Source organism: Cyphellophora europaea, assembly GCF_000365145.1.
Source record: "Cyphellophora europaea CBS 101466 unplaced genomic scaffold supercont1.3, whole genome shotgun sequence".
Lineage (NCBI taxonomy): Eukaryota > Fungi > Ascomycota > Eurotiomycetes > Chaetothyriales > Cyphellophoraceae > Cyphellophora > Cyphellophora europaea.
Genome location: NW_008481809.1, coordinates 3,331,094 through 3,348,309, shown reverse-complemented (window position 1 = coordinate 3,348,309; position 17,216 = coordinate 3,331,094). Strand labels below are relative to the sequence as shown.

General features: G+C 53.7%; 7 protein-coding genes across 7 annotated transcripts; 4 read left to right on the top strand and 3 right to left on the bottom strand.

The window, feature by feature from the left end:
* Positions 1 to 256: 256 nt before the first annotated feature.
* HMPREF1541_04195 (uncharacterized protein) lies at positions 257 to 1,918 on the top strand (the record flags this gene model as incomplete). The annotated part of the gene is made up of 1 exon (XM_008718541.1): positions 257 to 1,918. The coding sequence occupies one exon, from the start codon at positions 257 to 259 to the stop codon at positions 1,916 to 1,918; it is 1,662 nt and encodes a 553-aa protein (XP_008716763.1).
* Positions 1,919 to 2,672: 754 nt separating this feature from the next.
* HMPREF1541_04194 (uncharacterized protein) lies at positions 2,673 to 4,510 on the top strand (the record flags this gene model as incomplete). The annotated part of the gene is made up of 2 exons (XM_008718540.1): positions 2,673 to 2,779; positions 2,827 to 4,510. The coding sequence occupies 2 exons, from the start codon at positions 2,673 to 2,675 to the stop codon at positions 4,508 to 4,510; spliced, it is 1,791 nt and encodes a 596-aa protein (XP_008716762.1).
* A 1,960-nt stretch (positions 4,511 to 6,470) lies between these two features.
* On the top strand, positions 6,471 to 9,125 carry HMPREF1541_04193 (uncharacterized protein; the record flags this gene model as incomplete). Its single annotated transcript, XM_008718539.1, has 3 exons — positions 6,471 to 6,619; positions 6,669 to 7,230; positions 7,278 to 9,125. The coding sequence occupies 3 exons, from the start codon at positions 6,471 to 6,473 to the stop codon at positions 9,123 to 9,125; spliced, it is 2,559 nt and encodes an 852-aa protein (XP_008716761.1).
* A 1,316-nt stretch (positions 9,126 to 10,441) lies between these two features.
* Positions 10,442 to 11,725, bottom strand: HMPREF1541_04192 (S-adenosylmethionine synthase; the record flags this gene model as incomplete). Its single annotated transcript, XM_008718538.1, has 3 exons — positions 10,442 to 11,442; positions 11,493 to 11,578; positions 11,631 to 11,725. 3 exons carry the CDS (start codon positions 11,723 to 11,725, stop codon positions 10,442 to 10,444), a joined length of 1,182 nt encoding a protein of 393 aa, XP_008716760.1.
* Positions 11,726 to 12,503: 778 nt separating this feature from the next.
* On the top strand, positions 12,504 to 13,397 carry HMPREF1541_04191 (uncharacterized protein; the record flags this gene model as incomplete). The annotated part of the gene is made up of 1 exon (XM_008718537.1): positions 12,504 to 13,397. The coding sequence occupies one exon, from the start codon at positions 12,504 to 12,506 to the stop codon at positions 13,395 to 13,397; it is 894 nt and encodes a 297-aa protein (XP_008716759.1).
* Positions 13,398 to 13,535: 138 nt separating this feature from the next.
* HMPREF1541_04190 (uncharacterized protein) lies at positions 13,536 to 14,066 on the bottom strand (the record flags this gene model as incomplete). The annotated part of the gene is made up of 1 exon (XM_008718536.1): positions 13,536 to 14,066. One exon carries the CDS (start codon positions 14,064 to 14,066, stop codon positions 13,536 to 13,538), a length of 531 nt encoding a protein of 176 aa, XP_008716758.1.
* Positions 14,067 to 14,709: 643 nt separating this feature from the next.
* Positions 14,710 to 16,319, bottom strand: HMPREF1541_04189 (uncharacterized protein; the record flags this gene model as incomplete). The annotated part of the gene is made up of 2 exons (XM_008718535.1): positions 14,710 to 16,202; positions 16,250 to 16,319. The coding sequence occupies 2 exons, from the start codon at positions 16,317 to 16,319 to the stop codon at positions 14,710 to 14,712; spliced, it is 1,563 nt and encodes a 520-aa protein (XP_008716757.1).
* Positions 16,320 to 17,216: the final 897 nt, after the last annotated feature.

The following is a 17,216-nucleotide window of genomic DNA, read 5'->3' as shown; positions in this document are numbered from 1 at the left end:
AGTTGCACACTCAGCTTCGCGCTTTGCAACAATGTCGAGAGGAACACGGGAGGGATAGATTGTAAATGCATTCTGCAGCCAAGGCCGAGATAGTTAGCCCTGCGCAGCCTTGCAGATCGGTTGCCCCACCATTGCCGGAAGATCGACGTCAACGGTCCCGAAAAAAAGTTCATAGCATTTCTTCCAATTAATGGCAACGATTGCCAACAGGTGTGATTGACTGACTGAATTCTGTTCTGGTGAGAGTTCCTGAAAGATGTCTATGACACTTGCGACTACGTGGGTGCGGCGGGGTGTTGCTGCACAATTCCCCACAAAGTACGATGTGGACGAGGAAGAACTGGGCAGGATTTCGAAAATGGCTAGGCTACAGCTTGAAGACGCCCAGGAAGATCTGAACGCGGCTCAAAGCAAAGACATTGACTCGCAAGGTTCCGACGATGACTCCGGTGGTGCGAGTCTTTCCAAGGAGACTAAGACCAGTAGCGCATCGAATCAGAACTTGGCAGAGGACGATGAGCTGAGGGAATACAACCTCGACGACTACGACAACGATGATGCGCCTGAAGCGAATGGGGAGAAGTTCGCCATGTTTGGCAATGTGCGGTCGTTAGCCTATCATGCCCCTGGCGAAGACGACCCATACCTGGTCTTGCCTGCTGGTGAGCAAGACTCAGACGACGAACGAGACGAACTGCAAATTCTACCCACCGACAATCTCATACTGGCCGCAAAGGTTGAGGATGAGGTAGCACATCTGGAAGTTTTTGTCTACGAAGATGACAACGACAATCTTTATGTACATCACGATATCATGCTACCAGCAGTTCCACTCTGCGTAGAATGGTTAGACTTGCCTGTGGGTCAGGATACGGGCAAGCGGAGAAATGGTAGCTTTGTCGCCGTTGGCACTATGGGGCCGGAGATCGAAGTTTGGGACTTGGATACAATTGACAGCATGTACCCAAACGCCATTCTTGGGCAAGAACCGTCGGAAGATGTAGCAGCAGAGGCAAACGGAGAAGGGAGTTCGAAGAAAAAGAGCAAAAAGAAAAAGAAGAAGCCAAAAGCCAACGACGAATATCATGTCGATGCCGTCCTAGCGCTAGCTGCTAATCGACAGCACCGGAATTTGCTTGCGTCGGCCTCTGCCGACAAGACTGTCAAACTCTGGGATTTGAACACAGGGAAATGTGCCAAATCCTACACCATGCACACCGACAAGGTTTGCGCTCTGGACTGGCATCCTACAGAGTCTACAGTCCTGCTCAGTGGCAGCTACGATAGAACAGTCATTGCCACAGATATGAGAGCACCCGATGCCGAGGCACCGAAATGGGTTGTTGCCGCAGATGTCGAAAGGGTACGATGGGATATTCATGATCCGAATTACTTCTACGTTACCACCGAGGCCGGCACGGTGCAGTACTTTGATGTACGCGACCCTCCGAAATCTCACGACAAGCCCACCAAGGCTATTTGGACTCTGCAAGCCCATGACAGCGCAGTCAGCGCGTTCGATATTAATCCCGCTGTTCCTGGTTTCCTTGTGACAGGATCCGAGGACAAGCGAGTCAAACTTTGGGATGTTCAGAATAACAAACCGAACATGGTAGTTTCGCGAAATGTTGAGGTTGGGCGCATATTTTCGGCTCAATTCGCGCCAGATCAAGAAGTGGCTTTCCGCTTAGCGGTTGCGGGGAGCAAAGGACAGCTACAGGTTTGGGACACGAGCACGAATGCTAATGTCCGAAGCGTTTTTGGTGGAAGGGTCAGCCTGCCGGAAGATCGTGGTAGAGGCGAACGAATGGTTGGAATTGCACAAAGCGACAGCGAGAGTGATGACGAGGAGGAAGCCGGAGGCGTGGAAGACGGTGCTGGCCCAGGTGACGGCTGGGAGTCGATGGATGAGGATTGAGGTAGACTGAGGACCATGTGTGAATGTACTACTGGTTCGGGTATACTAGATCAATCAATCCTCCACCAATTCAGAGAATTGGTTGGGAAGTCGAACAGCTTAGGCGGCGTTTTGCGCAACATCGAGCCATTGGAAGGTTGCTCGACCGTCCAGACGAGGCTGAAGCGTGGACGACGATGACCATGTTGCAGAATCCCAGAAGGGAGATTAACACGTGTGGCACGGCCTAGTATGTTATTCTGAAACTGTACGATCGCTACTTGCACATAACAAAGCCTGGAAAGGATCTAGGAGACGACAAGGTCCAGTGCGAGACGTTGCTCGGGATGAGGCGTAGCCGAAGGACCCCCGGACGGAGAGGAGGCGCAGCAGATCTGATCAGGCTGCGCAGGGGTGAGCGTCCAAAGAAGCCAATCTATGTGCCAGCATCGTTATTCGCACCGTCTGACTTCATTCATTATTCCCACGGGCTTAACCTGTCTATCTTTCCTGCTCCGTGTTTTGCGTGTCTTATTATTCGTGGCATTGACCACCCTGCCTTTGCCCCTCTTTAACCACGAACGAGTCCGCGATCCGCCTCCTCCGACTTACCACATTCCCACGCCGTGCAATGCGAACATACAAGACCAAAACCAGTTCCTAAGATAATCACGCTCATCTGCGGGCTCATATGGCTTTTACACCATCAAGTCTGGACCGCCGGAAAGGTAACTGGTTGGTGAGATGGAGTGCCTGGGCTTTGGCGGTAGCCCTGATGGCTCTGCCACTGGCAGGCGCCCAGCAGCAGAAGACGCAGGCAGACTACTATGTCAAGTCGCTACCAGGGCAACCGGATGGGCCGTTACTTAAAATGCACGCTGGGTATGTGTTGAGCATCCTGTAATGCGAATCCGACTAACCTGCCGTAGTCACATCGAGGTCAGCCAGGAGCACAACGGGCACCTCTTCTTCTGGCTCTTTCACAACCGACATATCGGCGATCGGCAGCGGACGGTCATCTGGCTGAATGGCGGACCGGGGTGTAGTTCAATGGATGGAGCGTTGATGGAAGTAGGCCCGTACCGGGTTAAGGGGGACAAACTGGAGTACAACGAGGGGTCATGGGACGAATTTACGAATCTCCTCTTCGTTGACAACCCAGTTGGCACCGGCTTCAGTTACGTCAACACCGACAGCTATCTCCACGAACTCCCTGAAATGGCGGACCAATTCATGGTCTTTATGGAAAAATGGTTTGACCTGTTCCCAGAGTATGCCAACGACGACCTCTACTTTGCTGGTGAATCCTACGCAGGGCAGCATATTCCTTACATTGCGAAAGCGATCATGGACCACAACCAAAAAGGGGGACAACAGTGGAATTTGAAAGGGCTGTTGATCGGTAACGGCTGGATCGCGCCTGCGGAGCAATACCTCGCATATCTACCGTTCGCCTACAACAAGTCGCTCATTCAAGGCGGCACCCCCGAAGCGAACCGCGTTGAGTCCCAGCAGACTAAATGTATGGCCGAGCTTGCCAAGCCATCGGCGATGGAGAAAGTCGACATCTACGCGTGTGAGCAAGTGTTGCAGGATATATTGAAGGAAACGCAGAAAAACGGACAATGTACGAATATGTACGATGTTCGGCTGACCGACTCGTATCCTTCGTGCGGGATGAACTGGCCCCCGGACCTCACGGATGTGACACCTTACCTGCGCCGCAACGATGTGGTGAATGCGCTGCACGTGAACTCGGACAAGCGTACTGGCTGGACGGAATGCACCGGTGCGGTCTCTCAGGCGTTCCGCGCTGCTCACTCAGTTCCTGCGGTGAGGCTTCTACCTGACATTCTGGAAGGTGGCATCCCTATCCTGCTCTTCAGCGGTGCGGAGGACTTTATCTGTAACCATTTGGGCACGGAAAGTTTCCTGTCCAACCTGGAATGGTCTGGAGGCACCGGCATGGAGCTCTCACCTGGCGTACTCGCGCCCAAGAAGAATTGGGAGTTTGAAGGCAAAGACGCCGGCATCTACCAGGAAGCTCGAAATCTGACCTACGTCCTGTTCTACGAATCGAGTCACATGGTCCCCTTCGATCTCCCGCGGCGATCGCGCGACATGCTGGACCGCTTCGTGGGCGTGGATATTGCTAGCATTGGCGGTAAGCCTGCGGATAGCCGGATCGATGGCGAGAAGGCCGGCTTCGAGACGAGCGTCGGAGGCCATCCCAACAGCACTGTGGCTCAGGAAACCCAGAAAGAAGAAATTGAGGAAGCAACCTACAACGCGTACTACCGCAGCGGCGAAGCTGCGCTCGTGGTGGTGCTGATCGGTGCAGCATTCTTCGGCTGGTGGGTATGGCGCGGCAGAAGGAGGGCGAGGGCGCAGGGTTACATGTCTGTCCCACTAGGCAACGGGTCCCTCAATGGCAAGAGACATCCTGGTGATGTGGAGGCGGGCGATTTTGACGAGAGTGAACTTGACGATCTACAGCCTGGTGGGAGGGGTGTTGATCGGAGAGACATGCATGCTGAAAGGTATGACATTGGGAGCGATTCTGACGAGGATGAGGCTCAGGTGGCAAAAGATGCTGGAAAGGGAGGTAGGTAGCACAGCGTGTGTCGGTGGGATTGTTCTGGCCTGGTTCGGATCAGGGGCTGGCGTACAATGATCTACGAGTCCTCTTGAACTTGCGATGCAATGCAAAGGCACCGTTTTCCCCCTCCCATGCAGGGCTGTCACGCTGGTCTTTGGCCGGTACTGCCGCACTCCCTCGTATGTTTTGTGTGTTTGAGCCTGGCTCGCCCAGCGTTGGGTCATTTGCTTGGCTGCCCGACGCCCGAGCCATGGGGACCCTGGCACGTTTTGCGGATCCGGGCCCCAAGTCCGGAAGATCTAATAGTAGTGATAGTGCGCAGTATTGTGGGGGCAACGTCGGAGCAAGGGGTGGTCCAGACTTCATCAGATCCGTCCCTTCATTTGAATCGGCAATTGTGGCGGGACCGCTGCTCATGCTCATTGGGAATAATGCTGCGTGCCCTAACTGCTTGGTACTTGGTCTCCAATCTTGATCTTGCAAAATACGCCAGCGGATCTTGCTAGTCATACTTCAGATACCATATTTGATAGTCTTGGGGAGAAGGTACCTTCCGAATCATGTGCTGTCACGCACCGACGATCGAGGCAGAGATTCAAGTTCCTCCTGCTTGGGACGTTCCCGGAACGCAGTGCAAGCGAACTGGTACGCAGCACACTTATGCACCCTTGCATGGCAACGTCTGCGCTCCAGAAAGGCGATGCATCACCTTGCGCCACTCATAACAGTCGACGCCACGGCCGCACAGAGTTCTGTGACGTGATCGATACGAATCATCGACCAGGGTCTCGGCACATCCGATTCTATAATCGTTCAATCGACGTCTTCGGGGAGATCCCATTTCATCGAGCCTGTGAAGGAACGGCCCTCCTCCCGTGTTTCCCTCCCCGACGGTCTTGTGCTGAGCTGCAGTCTTGACACAGAACCTGATGAAGACTCTCTGCCCCATGCCCGCAGCCAGGACAACATAGGTAGACTTCTTGGCTGTAGTCTTGGTTTGATGGAGTCATCGCTTAGCGGCTCAGATCCTTGTCGCTGGCCCCTTCGCTTGTCTCGCTCGCTTGTGCCTCTAGGTGATCCGATCGCACACGTCCTCTCTGCCCTTCAATCGTCGGTCTTGTCTGCTTTTGTTTGGGTCCAAGCGTCACCGCTACCCGGTATCCATCGCCATGTCCTACCGTCTTCGCCTCGATCCGTGGTCTTGCCGGACCCTCCCTTCCCAGGTACCAATCACCATCTCCATTCGTCGAGATGCTCGCCGAAAGCTCTGGATCAGCCTCCCATTTTGACGCCACATCGGCTGGTATGCATCTCATCATCATCCCTGTCTATAAGTCCGACTAGGAAGGCCCTAGACATCCTTGTGCCTTTTCGCAGACTAGGTGCATACAATGTGTATCCGGGCTTTCCCTTTCTACCGCGAGCTGTCCGCTCAAATCCAGTCTCTGATTTCGATTCAGGATCAGGATTCGGACAAGAATTTGTGGTGGCACCTTCCCGCCGACCTACGTATCAACCTGGAACGCACCACCAACCAATAGGTGCTCTCGTACCCAAGCGAGATTCGTAGCGCCTTCCCCAAGACCTGGTTCTAGGAGTCAAAGCTCTAGGCTTCGCGAGTTGGACACATGGTAAACTTGGGTCGAACTACTTTGGCATCTATCGAGCAGACTCACACTAGTCTTGCTTTTCCCCCAGCTCCACGACTCTGTTACACGTGGCCCCAGGCCTTTACCGAAGCTCATAACTCCTAGCCTCCTTGCTCACGCCTGAACTCTGTCGACGCGGGACTGGCCCGACGTTACGGATCCCTGTCACTCGGTCACTGAGCCCCATATAGGACCCTCGCCTGTACTCAAGCCGATGTCATATTCTTTTCGAACTGCCAACGAATACTAAGCGGCCAGAGCCATGACATCCTGAGCAATACTTCCACCGCTACCTCCTGAAGCCTACGCAGCTCAACTCAGCGCCATGCATCATGCTCGGGCCGAGCATATAGCTGCCATCGTCCACTACGATGTTGCCTTCACCATACTGTCCATATTCACGTCACTGGCGGGATGTATCACAACACTTGAGCTGCTACATCGAAGGACTTCGACCAAGGGTCTCTTCAATTGGTGAGTCGCCTTCCCAAGGATTTGCAGCTCCCTGCTGACCACGGGCTAGGTTCCTGTTCATCGGAGCATGTATAGCCATGGGTGGCACCGGTATCTGGTCCATGCACTTTATTGCCAATCGTGCTGTCATCATCGGTGATGGGACCGCCCCCGAGCAGATTCAGTACAGCCCTGGCTTTACTGCCCTGTCAGTCTTCTTACCCGTGCTTGTGCTCGGTGCCGCCTTCTACTTCCTCGGCACCGACCGTTCGAAAGCCCGACCCCTCTATCTCACCCTAGCTGGTGTACTCACCGGCACCGCTGTCTGCGGCATGCACTACGTGGGCAATGCTGGCATCCAAAATTACCGTTGTCAATATCGAACCGCAAATGTCGCGGGCGCTGCCGTCATCGCTGTCGCTGCTAGCCTAGTCGCGTTGAGCGTCTTCTTCCAGCTTCGCGAGAGGTGGACGGATAGCTGGTGGAAGAGAGCTTTGTGTGCTGTCGTGCTGGCAAGCGCCGTGTGCGGCATGCACTGGACTGCCGCTGTTGGAACAACCTACCTGGGGCTGGGAGGAAATACCTATCAGGGCACGACGCGTGTCCAGACTGTTATTGTTTGTGCGGTCCTGGTCAGTACTTTCAGCCTTCTTACTTTTGATATGCTAACACTGTCAAGTCTATCGGTTGCTGCCTTGTCCTCCTGATAGTCGCCGTCGTCAGGGGTCAGAAGATACGGCGGACTAGAACTCGTGCTCAGCAAGTCGTCCTCGCCTGTGCTTACTTTGACGAAACAGGTCGTATCATGGTTACCCAGGAGGGCGCCTTTCCTTGCCACAAGATCACCAACAGATATTTCGAGAAAAATTTTGGCGAGGATGAACTGAGCCGGTCACATCCTACGTTCTTGTGGATCTTTAGGGCATCCAGGAATTGGTCAGCGGTCAAGGAGTTGGTACCCGGCATGATTGAGCATCTCGACTCCGACCCACATGCCCGTCAGTACCGACCAGGTTACAGTACACCGTCCAGTGACGCGTCCAGTGAAGTGTCTGTCAGCTTCAGCAACGTTTTCAAGCAGCTGTTTTGTGTAGCAGCCAGCCAACTCAGCTCTATTGTGCACGAGCCCCTTGAGACCCTCGGAGTACTATTCGAGGAAGCGCTCGATACTGGTACAACCCATTTGATCAAATCGGTCCGGTATAACAAGGGAAGCATATCCGCCGAGTCCGCCAAGGTAGACCTGGAAGCTGACCCGTTCGGACTCGGGCGTGGGAAATATCTCTTCCTGAACCGCCAGCTCACGAAAGGTGCCGCCGACAGATTCGCTGCAATGGGTTATCGTTTCGCTTCTATCAACCAGGTATCAGATCTGCTAGCAAAGAACATGGAGGTCAAACCGGAGCGAATGCACATTCGCTTGGATCGCATGAGATCTTCGGTTTCGAGCGACCACCTTCCTCCACCTGGAGTCCATCTTGCCTGTTTCATGGTCCGACCGTCTGTTTCCAAGTCTTTCGACGTCCTTGTGCCTACGGCACTGCAGAACCAGCTACCTACAAGCCAGCTCAAGCTCTCTCTTCTTACGGAATGGCACAAGCAGGCCATTCACAAATACGATGAATGGAAGCTGCGAAACGTACTCGAAGCACTTGTTCATGCCCCAAACGAGACTGTGGGTGAACGTGACTTTCATTTCACATTTCATGCCGCTCTTTTGCGGCTCATCGACCAGGTCGGGGACATGGAATTCATGATGGATGCAGTCTTCAGCGCGAGACCAGTCGAAATACGTTGTCAGGAGAGTCATGACGGCGGTGCCCTGAGTGGCAGCAGATGCACCCTCCTCACCGTGCGGATTATGAACACGATCCACGCGAAGCCCGTTCAGGGTATGACATACGTACCGCTGGGCTTCTTCGGCGCGCAGCAGGTGGTCGAGGCTGGTGATCTCCGCGAAAAGGAACGTTTTGAGAGACGCGTGAGGATGGAGTTCGGATATGGGATTTTGAAAAAACCGTTTGAGACAAGCGACATGCAGTCCCCGCCAGGTAGCCCTTGGGGAGCCTGGGGCGGCGAAAGTGGCAGAGGAAGCATTGGTCAGAAATGGTCTAGGCTGTGGCCTTCTTGGAGTCGCGGTGAACGAAAGGGAAGTGAATCCAGCCACGATAACCACGAGAACGAAGACGAAACAAGGATCGTGAAGACGGTCGAGATCAGTCTTAAGGAGGAGAAGGACGAGGATGGAAGCCTCAGCAGTTCACCTGATGTCAACCGGGCTGCCACTGCCGACCGGGACTACTCCACTGAAAGTGGCATCGCCAGTGACGTTGACGAGTTCGAGAAGCGAGAGGTTGCCAATCGAGGCAGATACACGGCCGGAGTTTCGGGCGGTGCTGGAGACGGTGTGAGGTTTGCCACCAAGGGCTGCAGATTATCGACGGTCGGCGGTGTCGAGATGGTCGAGATGGAGGCCGCAGAAAAGGGTGGCTGGGTCAGTGATGTCTTTGGCATGTTCCGATTATGATGCTCCTTTTTCTTGTCACGGGCTTTTTCGGATACAATCCAGATAGAATTGGGGGAAAACAGGAAGACGGATTGGGAAAAACAGAGGGCCAGTGGATCAGCATCAGCAACAGACGGATATCCAGCACACACGCCGCCACAAAAAAGATTCGGGAGGCAAAAAAGATCTTGTTTCATTGGGGGCCCATGGTCATTCATTCACCACCAGGTTCTGCAAAAGAGCTGACTGGGGGTGGGCTCAATGTCGCGCAGAAACAACCCCGGGGCTGGGGAATAGAAGGGGTAACAGTACATATAATGTGTGTGGCACGCCACGCGGCACGCTTTGACGATGAAAATGTATATCGACCGACGACTATGAGGAACGAAAAGAAGAAGCTTATATTTCTTCTCCCTGATCTCATCTCATGTTTCATCTCATCTTATCACATCCCATCCCATCCCATCCATATTCTCTTCTCGAATCACCACCCAGGGCGCTTAGGTAGTCTCTTCCAAGTGTGTGTCATCTTGAAGTGTGAGTGGGGACCAACACCAGGGTTGAAAGCGCGGTTCGATATGGGACGGACACCATGTCTGAGCAGCAGCAGCGCACGAAGAAGCGCCTGACGCCCCTTTGCCCCCTCCCATTATCCGTCATGATTATGATTATGATCATGATTATGAAGGATCGGTGTTTCACGAAGAAAGTCATCCTAAAGTCTCTGGAAGGAAGAGAGAATAGCGTCAAATTCAGGATTCAGAAATCTTGAAATAAATTAAATTCATGGCATTCATCTAGGCAGAATGGGGTATCTCAAACAAAATCAGACATGATGAATGTCTCCTCGTTGACGACGAGCCTCTCGCTTCCTTATTTTCCCTGTCCCTTTTTTTTGCTCTGTCGTCGTCATCCCGTAACGTTAACACACGTTGTCTCGGGGTTCCTCTGTTTATTGCGCCGGTTTTGTGATGTATAATAGGTAATAAGTTTTTCTCTCTGTCTTGGAAACAGGAGGAAAATGCCAACAAAATAAAAAAAACACCCATCCTGAGAATGCACTTTTTGGTAGTAGGTTTGGTTCAGTTCGCTGTCGTTTGTGGTCGTTGACTTCGATAGCTGCCCTCCTGTGGCTAAGAAACAAGGCTCTGTATGTGAGATCTTGGTTGAAAAGCTCTCCAGAGGTTTCTTTGGCTAGTTGGGCAAAGCTGATCGTCGTGACGCTGCCTCACGTGCAAAGGCATCGCTCCTCAATGTCACTAGGGGAGATGGCATTGCAACGGGGCCGGAGGCGCTATGCTGTGCTCAGCGCCTTACGCTGCGGGATAGCAGCGCATCTAAAACTTGAGTTCCAGAGGCTTCTCCCAGCTGAAGCTCTGGTTGGTGAAATGGCCGTTCTTGGCGGTTTGCCGATAGATGGGCTTGTCGAGGCCGAGTTCCTTGACAATGACACCGGGCCGCATGTCAAAGTTTTTGCGAATGATTTCTACCAGCTGGTCAGAGGTCTTGTCCGAGGTACCGTAGGTCTCAACGAAGAGGGAGAGCGGCTCTGCGACACCAATGGCGTAAGAGAGCTGCACAAGGGCCCGACGAGCGAGCTTGGCGTGTACGAGGGACTTGGCGATCCAGCGGGCCAGGTAGGCGGCACTACGATCCACCTTGTTATAATCCTTGCCGGAGAACGCACCACCACCGTGAGCACCCCATCCACCGTAGGTGTCAACGATGATCTTGCGACCAGTCAGTCCGGCGTCACCCTGAGGACCGCCAATGACGAAGCGGCCAGAAGGCTGAATATGGAAGATGGTGCGGTCATCAAGGTACTTGGCGGGGATGACCTTCTTGATGATCTTCTCCTTGATCTCCTTGCGGAGGAGCTCGGTGGAAATGTCGTCGGAGTGCTGAGCAGAGACGACAACGGTGTCAACGCGGAGAGGCACAACGGCGCCGCCATCCTTGGCGTATTCGATAGTGACTTGGGTCTTGGTATCGGGTCTTAGCCAAGGGAGTTCTCCAGAGTTGCGAGCCTCCTTCATGGCGCTGTTGAGCTTGTGAGCAAGCAGGATGGTGGCGGGGAGGTACTCGGGCGTTTCGTCGGTGGCATAGCCGAACATGATACCTTGGTCACCGGCACCGAGTTCCTCGTCCTTCTTCTCATAATGGAGACCCTGGGCAATATCGGGCGACTGCTCTTCAATTGCAACAAGGACATTACACGTCTTGTAGTCGAAACCCTTATCGGAGTGGTCGTAGCCAATGTCCTTGATGGCATCGCGAATGACCTTCTGGTAGTCAATCTTGCCAGGGCAAGTAATTTCACCAAAGACCATGATCATGCCTGATCAACGTTTAGTGTGGAGGAATGGCGGAGGGAGGGGAAGAGCGTACCGGTCTTGGTGGCAGTCTCGCAGGCTACGCGAGACTTCGGGTCAATGGTTAGGCAGGCATCGAGGACAGCATCGGAGACTTGATCACTAGCCCGGAGAATTAGTATGTGGTTGTTCTAACTGAAGGGCGGGGACGCACGCAATCTTGTCAGGATGACCCTCGCCTACAGATTCCGATGTGAAGAGGAAGGTCTCCCTTGGCTTGTCGCCGTTGACAGCAGTGCCAGTAGTCATTGTGGCGGGGGAAAAGAAGTGGTGGTAGTGGTGGTCTTTGGGATTCGGTCAAGGACGGCGGGGTAGGATAGAGAGCGGCGGTAAAGAGAAGTAGAGAAGAAGGATGAAATTGGAGAGATACTGCGAGGGAGGCGAGCTGTATCTAGGACACAGGTTTGCAACTACCGATCCATACAAGCGCGTGGGAGAAGTAAGTCTGCGGAGACCCAAGGTCGAGTAAAGGCTTGGAAATTTTGAGTAGGTTGGTAAACGTGGTCACGTCAACAAGAGTGGTGGACGGCCTTCCTGCAAAATTTGGAGTTGGCTCGGAGAAAACACAGGGACCAAGCGTGGGATACTGGCCGATCCTGGTACGCAGTATCTTTGCGCTGCCTGAAATGGCGCCATTCGGGCAGTTGAAGAAATTTTGGCTCCGAAGCAAAAGCTCGTGGCTGCGGTGCCGGAGCGAATCGAGGTGGGAGGTCGTGGGGCTGCGGATACACAGGATGTGGCCAAAGGCGGTGAAGATGGAGGCTGGCAGAATTATTTTCGTGTACCTGCGGTTGCACACACGCGAGAGCTACAGCATTGCTCGATCATCAGTACAGGGAATCTGAGTTGCAGTAATCGACAGCGGAACTGGTGAGGATTGGACCAGTGCTCTCTTTTTGCGGCGCACCTTCCGTTGTCAACCGTGTCTAGGCCTGTGACCAACTCCGGCAGCTGGCTTTGACTACGACTCACAGTCGCTGCCCCGCGACACACCTCCGTTGATAGTCCTCATACTGCCTCTGTCGCCATGTCGAAATTCGGCCTGCTGGTGATGGGCCCGGCCGGGGCTGGCAAAACCACCTTCTGCACAGCCCTCATCCAGCATCTACAGCATTCGCATCGCTCGTGCTTCTACGTCAATCTAGACCCCGCGGCTACCGATCTGGCCTATACGCCGGATCTCGACATCCGCGATCTCATCACGCTCGAAGATGCCATGGAAGAGATGGGCTACGGCCCTAACGGCGGATTGATTTTCTGTTTCGAATTCCTGCTGCAAAACCTGGACTTTCTGAGCAATGCCATAGAGACATTGACCGAAGAGTTTCTCATAATTTTCGATTTGCCAGGCCAGATCGAGCTGTATACACACATCCCGCTGCTGCCGGAACTGATCAAGTATTTGTCGAGAATGGGGCCGCTGAACATCAGCCTGTGCGCAGCATACCTTCTCGAGGCGACTTTTGTGGTCGATAAAGCAAAATTCTTCGCCGGTACACTTTCTGCCATGAGCGCCATGGTGAACATGGAGTTGCCCCACATCAACATCCTCTCCAAGATGGATCTGGTGCAGTCGCAAGTCAACAAGAAGGAGCTGCGCCGCTTCACCGACCCGGATTCCAGGCTGATAGAGGACGAAGATACTGGCCGAAATGCTTTGGACAACTCGGTGGAGGTCGATGTCCATAATCCGGCAGAAGTCGACAACATTATGACCGGCGGAAGCTTCAAAGCCTTGAATCGCGCTGTGGCCAGGCTGATTGACGACTTCAGCATGGTGAGCTTCCTACAGTTGGATGTGAATGATGAGGATAGCGTGGGCGCTATTCTCAGTTATGTCGATGATGCGATCCAGTATCACGAGGCGCAAGAACCTCGTGAGCCCAAAGAATTTGAGCAGGACTTCGAACCCGAGAGTTGAAGGTGTAGGCCCGAGAGAAATCGGTTGGTCGGTCGCGGCGCTGGCTCGGTTTAGCGACGGCGTTGGGGATTTCCTGGTTTATTCTCGTGATACCCAAACTCATGAACCAAATATCATGTCTTCTGCTTTGCCATCTTTTCAGGTCCACCGGTTTCCAGTTCTTCCGCCGCCGGCTTGCTGCCTCCCTCGACTAGCATTCCAACCATCGCCTTTGCCCCTCCTGCCAGCCCCCGCAGCGCCATATCCTCCATACACTCCGTTATTGCCTCCCACATCCACGCCCTCCCAGGCCCCTTCAGCCCACCCCCATAAGATGCCCCCCACCCAGCCGGCATCATGCAGCGCTTTTTCAAACCCATACGCATTGACATACCACACGCCCTGTAGCAGCAGAGCCAATAGTGCGAGCTTCACGAATAGAAATATCCATCCGATGACGCTGCGGCGGATATAGTCCAGGGTACGGAGGGAGAGCCAGAGAATGACGAGCAACGCGGCGATGGAGGGCAGATCGCCGGAGCGGAAGATCGGGAAGATGAGACTGGAGACGAAGGCGGCGGCGCCCTCGATCGTGGCGGCGATCGGGGCGGGAAGGAGGGGGGCGATGGTGCTGCTGTAGAGGTACGAGATGATTGAGAGGGTGCGATCGATCGCGTCGGTCAAGGACATCGTGTAGGCGTTGGGTGTATTAGTTTCGTGAATGCGAGTGGGAGGAGAGGCGCAGCCCTTGGTCTGGGCGGAGGACTTGTGAGGGCTTTTCCTTTGAGCTACGGATCAGAAGACTTTGTCGGTGTAATACAGGCTGCGATCGTGCGGATCTGATCGCGAAGGACGCTTATATGCGTGAGTGAGTCCAGCAGCCCGCAGTCGAAAGTGCATGTGGTAGGATTGGGAAGATAGCGAAGTGCTGAAGAAGGCGCAGACAGCCCAACACTTATACCAATAGTGCTACAGCAGTCGGTTGAGTGTTCACCACAGAGCGACACAAGGCAGCGTCTTTGCTGTAGCCGTAGGCATTGAAAGAAGCCGCCGTCTCTTCAACTAAGACGCAGTGTTTCGCGAAGCGCAACGCAGCTGCGGAGAAGCGTGCTTTCCCGAAATGGTTTAGTCTAAGAACTTCTACTGCCTGTACGGATTGAAGCCCCATCAACATAGTACTGTCGACCATCTTCCCTCTGAATGACTTGGTGAATTCACTTCCAGAATTCGTTGGCTGCCTCAAAGCAGTCTCGGGGCCATATTGCCCAAGAGTCGTAGCTCATACCTCGTAATGTAGTATACATCCATCCACATTGCTCCAAGTTGCGCCGAGTCAATCCTCCAGCGAGAGTTCGATCTGTGAACCTCCCGAATGCGAGGAATACTCGTATTCAGTGTGTTGACTGGATTGTCTCACATATCCGTTGTTCAACTGTGCCCGCTCCTGTTGGTTGACAAAGGCAAGCCGACTCCTCTCCCGCACGTACCTCAAAACTTTTGCTTTGGTAGCCTCATCGTCCTCTTCTTCGTCATCTTTAGTGACGGCTTCTGGCTCACTGAGGTTGTCTTCCGGGTGTACCGGGATGCCTTTGCGCTCCATGTGTGTTCGCCAGCTCTTTCTCCATTCTTTCTCCAGCCTTTCGTCGATAAAGAACCTAGCCAGAACCGCTCGGAGCCCTTTGGAACCGTTCCATCTGCGAGCGTATGGGAACTCAGACTTACCTCGCGCGGTGGGCCCAGACGCCTCGTCGTCCAGTAATCGGTCCATTAGCACATCGTTGACTTTATCTCCATCAAGATTGTGTGCGCTCTCATCCTCCGTGCCCGCGTGAGATGCCATAACAATGAACCATGCTTTTAGCTCACGCTCGAGCTTTCCTTCGGCGTCTAGCTTACCCTTCGACGACTGATCTTCTACGACCAATGCTTTAATCAGGCGCCAACGGGCTTCGTTCAGTTTATTACCCCGCATGCCTGTAAAGACTTCCATTGACAAAATCATAAAGGCCAAACAGACCAATTGTTCCGCATTACGCTTCGAGCGAGATTTGGTTGGCCCTGGAATGCGAGTTGCGACTCTCTTGAGATCGTACAGGTGATCACCGGGACCGTGTTCGAGGAGAGTGAGGCCCGGTTTGGCAGCCCAGTACAGCAATCGCTCCAGGATGCCGATGAGTTCAACTGAGAGGTACTGGTGCATAGCGAGGTCGATGAAGCCAGTGGGGATCCTGGCAATAACTTCGCACAGATCTGGTGGGAAGGGATGGGTTGGATACTTGACAGGAGGCTCGGAGACGCTTGCGGTCGAGGCTGGGGAGGGTTCGCTCGGTACTGTCGGAACCGATGATTCGGAGCTGGATGGCGATGCTGCTGCTTCCGAGGGATTGTCGGATGCCAGGCCGAGGCCGTCAATGTATAGGATGCAATTCTTCACATATCCATCAAGACCCAATTTGTCGAGACCGCCACGAATCTGGATCATCCTCTGGATACCGAGGTAAAAGGTGTTGCACGCTTCCTGTTCCTGGAACCGTGCTGCTGCACCCATCAAATAAATGTTGCTCAGGATAGCAGCGTCATCAGCACATTTCTCAGGATCGCTCATCTTCTCTTGCAACAAAGAAACGGTCTTGCCCCAGAACATCAGACTGTCGACGCTAGGCTTGCCCTCTGGACGAAGAAGAGTGTCAACGTGTGCCTGCGAGAACGTGACCAGGGCACCGAACATATCTGGGTTCTCTAGGGCATGTGGGAAAGCGACGGTGATTAAGGGATTACCGAACTTTGGATAACTCCCGAAGATCAGAGGTGCAAGATAGGTGACCACTGTAGTGATGATTAGAGGAGCCGCCAAGACCTTGAAGGGTACATACGATGGTCGACAGCGAAGCCGATATCGACTTCAGAGGCAAACGGATAGGCATTGAAGCAGTCAGTGCGCATGCCAGTGGTCGTGATGCGGCGACTGAGTGAGACCTCAACCTCCGGCCGTCTGATTTTGTGCTGCCGCCGTCTGCCATGGTTGGCAATAGTGGCCCCATTTGGTTGGGTTGGTTCCGGCTTCTTTGAGCAGATGGGACATTGCGGGCGTTTATGTCTTGAGCAATATACCTGTGCCGGCGACCTTGAAGCCACAGTCTGCCTTATATGACTGTGAGCCGCCTTAGGGGCCTATCGAAGGCATAAGTTGGATGATCTACACAAGACTGGGGCCGGAATGACATACGTTTGAGGGGCGATTTGGTGCTCGTGCATTCTGATGAGCGTTGGCAATATTAGCCCGTTTCGACTGAACAGCAGAGGTTCGCTGTTTGAGAGCATCATCGAAGATACTTCTGCGACTCTTTTTCGTGGCAATCATGGCGCATCTTGGGGCATCAAGGAAAAGAAATGGAAAGAGATATTAGGAGCCTTCCCCGGGGCGTCGGGAGAAGTCGAAGCCTAGAAGTGGTTGACAATGGCGGCGGAGGGTCGGCACTTGGGTCCCGAATCTCTGGCGGAGAGTACCCAGAAGATCGAAGCCCCAACTGCTGACGATCGAAGTTGGTCTGCAGCGTTGCTCACTTGCGGCCTGAAGTTTCTCGTAAAAAAGGACGTGGTGCGAGCTTCTTGCGTAATCTGTGTTCCCTGGTACAAGAAGAATAGCGGCGGAAGACACAATGACGGGGCCAAAACGGGGCACATGCACGGCTTAGAGAGCCTGCTCAGGGGACAGACTCAGCGCTAAGCGTTATGGGTCTTAACTAACCCCCGAGGCTTTGCAAGCTATGATCGCCGGATCGCCATTCGGATCTACATCCTTTGCCCAGTCAGCAGAAATGACCTGGAGCCGAGGCATAG